This window comes from Buceros rhinoceros, unplaced genomic scaffold (genome assembly GCF_000710305.1).
Source record: "Buceros rhinoceros silvestris isolate BGI_N320 unplaced genomic scaffold, ASM71030v1 scaffold36563, whole genome shotgun sequence".
Classification (NCBI taxonomy): domain Eukaryota; kingdom Metazoa; phylum Chordata; class Aves; order Bucerotiformes; family Bucerotidae; genus Buceros; species Buceros rhinoceros.
In genome coordinates this window covers 17,185-22,338 of record NW_010402463.1, presented here as the reverse complement: position 1 = coordinate 22,338, position 5,154 = coordinate 17,185, and the positions used below count along the sequence as shown (strand labels likewise).

The following is a 5,154-nucleotide window of genomic DNA, read 5'->3' as shown; positions in this document are numbered from 1 at the left end:
GTTCTGTTCTAACCCCAACCAGGACGACTGGAAAATCCATTTTCCATCAAGGGCCTGTGGGCAAAGCACCATAAAACAAGCTGTAGGAACTTAGAAGGCTTGACCTTGTAAAGCAGATTAAGGCAGAGGTTTATCTTACCATTGTTACAGGTGAGGACAGTCAGAGCTGGCTGCTCAAAGTGGGTTCCGTGAGAAGTGACACGTGGTGGCAGTCCTGAGGGGCATATCTCTGGTTGCTTTTCTTCATCTGTCTGCCCACAGGGTGCTGCAGCATTCAGTGGACGTGACAGAGGAGGACCGTGGGCCCAGCCGCAGCAACCGCATGGAGATGTCCATTTTTTATGTTGTCTATTTTGTGGTCTTCCCTTTCTTCTTCGTCAATATTTTCGTGGCTCTCATCATCATTACGTTTCAAGAGCAAGGAGACAAAATGATGGAGGAGTGCAGCCTGGAGAAGAATGAGGTATGGTCTGGGGAGGGGGAAAGAGGACGTTTCCATGGGGTTTCTGCAGCCTGGGAGTTTGGAGGTCCCTAGATATTGAAAAGGTGTAAGCCCGTGAGCCGCCTGCCTGCTCAGCCTATGAAGGAGAGGAGTGTGGCAGCCACTGTCCCCCACATTACCGTTGACCAGGGTCTGATGCACCTTGTTTTATTGCAGAGGGCCTGTATTGACTTCGCCATCAGCGCCAAGCCCCTCACGCGCTACATGCCCCAGAACCGGCACACCTTCCAGTACCGGGTCTGGCACTTCGTGGTCTCCCCATCTTTCGAGTACACCATCATGGCTATGATAGCGTTGAACACCGTGGTGCTGATGATGAAGGTGAGCCGGCCAGAGTGAGCCTGTCCTGCCTGGGGCAGTGGGAGAAGGAGGATTGGTCAGGATGGGACCGGAGGGTCTTTTGGTTGTTTCTAGAAGATGCTGTGAGGCAGAGTCTGAGCATGGCATAGTCACTTGAAATGCTACAGGCCTCAAACTAGCAGCAAGGTCTTCCCTAAATGAGATGACCCAAATGATTTGGACCTCTTAACTGCTGCAGGAAGGTCTAGATTCACTCTGTGCTTCTTTCTTAGAAGGAATGGGAGCTGTCCTGGAAGAGGGGTGAAGAGGGGGTGGGAGGAGATGGTCTTGAGGCACCCAGGGCAAGGAACATGGACCATTGCAGGTCTTTCCTGGGACAATTATCAGCCAAGAGGCTGGCAGCCCCCCTCCTGGCTAGCAATGTCTCTCTCTTTCCATCAGTACTACTCTGCTCCATACACCTATGAGTTGGCCCTGAAGTACCTGAACATTGCGTTCACTATGGTGTTCTCCTTGGAGTGCGTCCTCAAGATCATTGCCTTCGGCTTCCTGGTGAGCAGCTGCTCCTGTTCTTGATGAGGGTGTTAATTTGGACTTTGGCAGCACACAGACCACACGGGGAAGGTGTTAATAATGTGAGATGGTTGCTGTTTGCTTTGGGCCCCAGCCTGAGAGCTGCTTTTAGGTGGGAATCACTCCTTTGGTTCTCATTAAACCTCCCACCACTGGGTGCTGGTGAGGGAAACCGCGTTGCTGCTTTACTTTTTGCCTTGTTTCTGCGGTACTCTGGTGCCTGGGCCGCGTCTGTGCTCTGCAGCCGCTCTGCTAAAGCCAACTGCTGCTGCAAGCATGCCGTGGCTGCAGTCCCGTGTTCCTGGGAGCCATGAGATGCTGGTGCATCGCTGGTTTGGGGCTGTATCAGCTGGATCAGGCCTGACCAGCAGTCTGTCTAATTCCTGTCCTAATTTCTCAAGTCCTTTAAGATTTGAAGCCATGGCTGCCTTTTCTTCAGCTACTCTTTGCTGCTTATAAACAACTGTTGGATTTAATTCTCCTTCCCATTTCTAACCCGTACTGGGAGATGAGGTCCAGTAGCAGGAGGGCTTCTAGACACTCTCTCTGCTCCCAGTGGTACCAGCCATGGTCAAGACTGGCCTTGCACCAGCACAAAAACCAGGAGCTGAGGTGGGTCCAGGTGCCCAGAAGGAGAAGGGCCAAGCAGCCTCTTGGCTGTGAGGCTCGGCATGATGAGCTGTTGCAGCCTGACTAGGGCTGGCTGTGGCCGCTTTTCCCGCTCCTGTTCACCACGACGGGCTGTTGGATTCATGAGTCATCTCCCAAGAGAAGCCACTCACTGCAGACACGCTCAGGTCTGTCACTGTCTCGGACGCAGGACAGTGCTTCAGACCATGGCTGCATACAAATGGGTGGCAAGGTCTCTGCTGCCACCATGGTTGTTCATGAGCAGCCTTGGCCCATGGCCCAATGCCCTGCAGGCCTGCTGTCCCCACTCAAACCCATGTTTCCTCGCTCCTTCCTTCTGCAGAATTATTTCCGGGACACGTGGAACATCTTCGACTTCATCACCGTCATCGGCAGCATTACGGAGATCATCCTGACAGACACCAAGGTGAAGCAGGGGCTGGGAGCGGCAGGGTGCACCGCTGCGGGGTGGGGGGCTCCTGCCTCCTTCTGACCCTCTCATCTCCTCCCAGCTGGTGAACACCAGCAGCTTCAACATGAGCTTCCTGAAGCTCTTCCGGGCTGCTCGACTCATCAAGCTGCTGCGCCAGGGTTACACCATCCGCATCCTGCTCTGGACCTTCGTGCAGTCCTTCAAGGTAGGTCACACGTGCCACGGTTTCCTCCTGGGCCACGGGGCTGGGGTGCTGCTCCCACATGCAGGCTGTTCCTAAGGTCTTGCTGGCTTGTTAGCTCGTAGGAGAGACAGGTTGGCACAGCTTACCTGCTCGCGGCGCTTCTCGTACTCCTCTGGAGCAGGACCTGTGCTGAATGAGATGACTCATCTGCTTCTCTTGCAGGCCCTCCCCTATGTCTGCCTCTTGATCGCCATGCTTTTCTTCATCTACGCCATCATTGGGATGCAGGTGAGCACAGACACCGCAGGGTGCATCCCTCTGGTGTGGACAGGCTGCACCATCGTGTCCTCAGCTTTATGCACAGCAGCCAGCCTTGTGCCTGCCTGACATTGCTTCACTCGGTCGTGGTGTCCGGGAAGGTGCTGAGGGTGGAACAGCTTATTTGGGATCTGCAGAGCTGCATGCCCTGGGGGAGCTGCCATGGGTTTGCTCAGTCAAGCTCCACAGCTTGTACCCTTGGAGATGTGGCCCTGGGCACTCTGCTGGGTATCCATTCGAATTGCCACCCCTTCATTTAACAATTGCACCCTACCTCCGACTTCCCGGCAGCCCCCAGAGACCGACTTCACACCTGGCCCCAGCAGAAGCAGCCTTCTGCCTTTCCCATCCAAAATGCTGGATCAGGCAGACCTGCAGCCTGCCATCCACCTTGTCCCCCTGCGAAGGGGTGGTCTGAGGACCTGCCTGGGCTGTAGTGCTTAGGGATCTGCAGTGACCTACCAGCTAGTGGGAGGTCTGCAGAGCATGGGAAGATGGGAGCTTGCCAGGCTCCAGCTGGTAAATAAGAAGCACGTGATCTAAAATCCTCAGCTCCACACGTGCGAAGGGGCCAGCTCAGTTCTGAGATAACTAAATCCCGCGCTGAAAATCTGACAAAACATCTCTGACCAACTCTTGAGATCTTTGGAGCTGCCCAGTGCAGGATCTGGAGCTACCAGCGCCATTGCCTGGTGTGTGCTGCCAGGATGGGCAGATTTGGGGGAGGCAGCGGGCAGCGCAGTGACCCCCCGCTCGGGCTGCTTGGCAGCGCTGGTGTTTCATCTTTCCCACCCCCATATCCCGCCCCGAGAGTCCTGTGGCTGGTTTTGGCTGCTTTGTCCTACACATCTGGGCACCGGCTTCAGGTGTTCTCTGCGCTAAACAACCAGCATCTGACTCAGCCCCCCTCCCTGCTGGGTGGTAGTATTTGATTTATTTTATTTTTTTTTCTGAACACCATTGTGAACAAATCCCCAAGCAGTAAAGTCTGTGGGCGTTATTTGAGCAAAATAGCTGGAGGCAGAAAATATTCTACAATTACACATTCCAAAAAACCTGTACAGGGAAAAAAATACTCTGCAGTTAGTGTATTTTTAGGCTCATGGAAAGTGGAATAAAAATTTAACAGTAATAACAGCACATTTTTCCGATTTGGAGGCACTTTATGAGCATTCAGTATGTCCTACCACGGCCTTGGCTGTGGGTCATTATTAAGACACTGTCCGTGTCTGGGGTTTCATTGCCTCTTTTGGCCCTGGGGATAGGAGTCCCAGGTGTCCGGCTGTCCATGGTGCGTTAGCGGTCGGTCTGTCCCTCCCTCCCTGAGCCCTTCCCCACCCTGTTTGCACTGCTCTGCTCAACCCCAGCATCACAGACTGTTTCCCCGTGAAGGGAAAAGCTCCCAGGAGTTTCTAGGACCAGGACCCAGAGTGGCATGGCTCGTCCCTGCGCCTCCAGCACCACGCTCGAGAGGGATGGACGTAGAGCGGCTGAACTCTGTTGATCCCAGGTCCTCCGTGCTCCTGTTTCCATGGCAGCTTGGCCTCTCGCAGGCTTTGCCGCCCACCGCCAATCCCTGCCGAGGAGAGGAGAGTTGAGTCTCCTTCCTCAACGACTGCTTGGCACCAGCTCCTCCATGTGCTGGCTGTGCCCTGGGGTGCTTTTCCACGGGGGAATTGCGCAGAGGGTGGATATCAGCTGCCTTGGGTGCTGGCTGCGCTGAGGGTGATGGACCTGGTGCAGGATCGGTTCCTGGAGCCAAGGAGAACGTGCAGCTGCTTCCCTGGCCAACGAGCTCTTGTCTGAATAACTGAGTCCTCTTTTCTCCCTGCTGTAGGTTTTTGGCAACATCAAACTGGATGAGGAAAGCCACATTAACCGGCACAACAACTTCCGCAGCTTCCTGGGCTCCCTCATGCTCCTCTTCAGGTAAGCAACTCCTTGGGCAGTGTTTTTGGGTGCAGGTGTGCCAGGAACCAGGCTGGGCAGATTCTCACCGCAGGCTGTTTGGTGGAGGTTGGGTTTTGGTGCTGGAGAACAGCTGGACAAACACATGGTCACAGGAGCTCAGGAACTCCTTTTTTTCCTCCCACTTTGCCCCAGAAAGGATGCCTGTCTCCCAGCTTTTTGGACTGGTGGCAGTTGGCTCTGTGTGTCAGGAGCTGCGCCCTGCCATGGCTGCGCTCGTGTGGGTCCAGCTTGGTGGCTGCTGAC

The 5,154-nt window shown here is 54.7% G+C and overlaps 1 protein-coding gene across 1 annotated transcript in view; it reads left to right on the top strand.

The window, feature by feature from the left end:
* Positions 1 to 261: 261 nt before the first annotated feature.
* The window catches only part of LOC104490372 (voltage-dependent R-type calcium channel subunit alpha-1E-like), a gene marked incomplete at both ends in the record, with an annotated part of 22,070 nt that continues 17,177 nt past the window's right edge, over positions 262 to 5,154 (top strand). The window contains 7 exons of the mRNA XM_010132645.1: positions 262 to 463; positions 659 to 823; positions 1,244 to 1,354; positions 2,349 to 2,432; positions 2,518 to 2,643; positions 2,845 to 2,910; positions 4,778 to 4,869. Of these exons, the coding sequence (XP_010130947.1) occupies positions 262 to 463; positions 659 to 823; positions 1,244 to 1,354; positions 2,349 to 2,432; positions 2,518 to 2,643; positions 2,845 to 2,910; positions 4,778 to 4,869 (846 nt within the window). The remainder of the gene's footprint in view (positions 464 to 658; positions 824 to 1,243; positions 1,355 to 2,348; positions 2,433 to 2,517; positions 2,644 to 2,844; positions 2,911 to 4,777; positions 4,870 to 5,154) is intronic.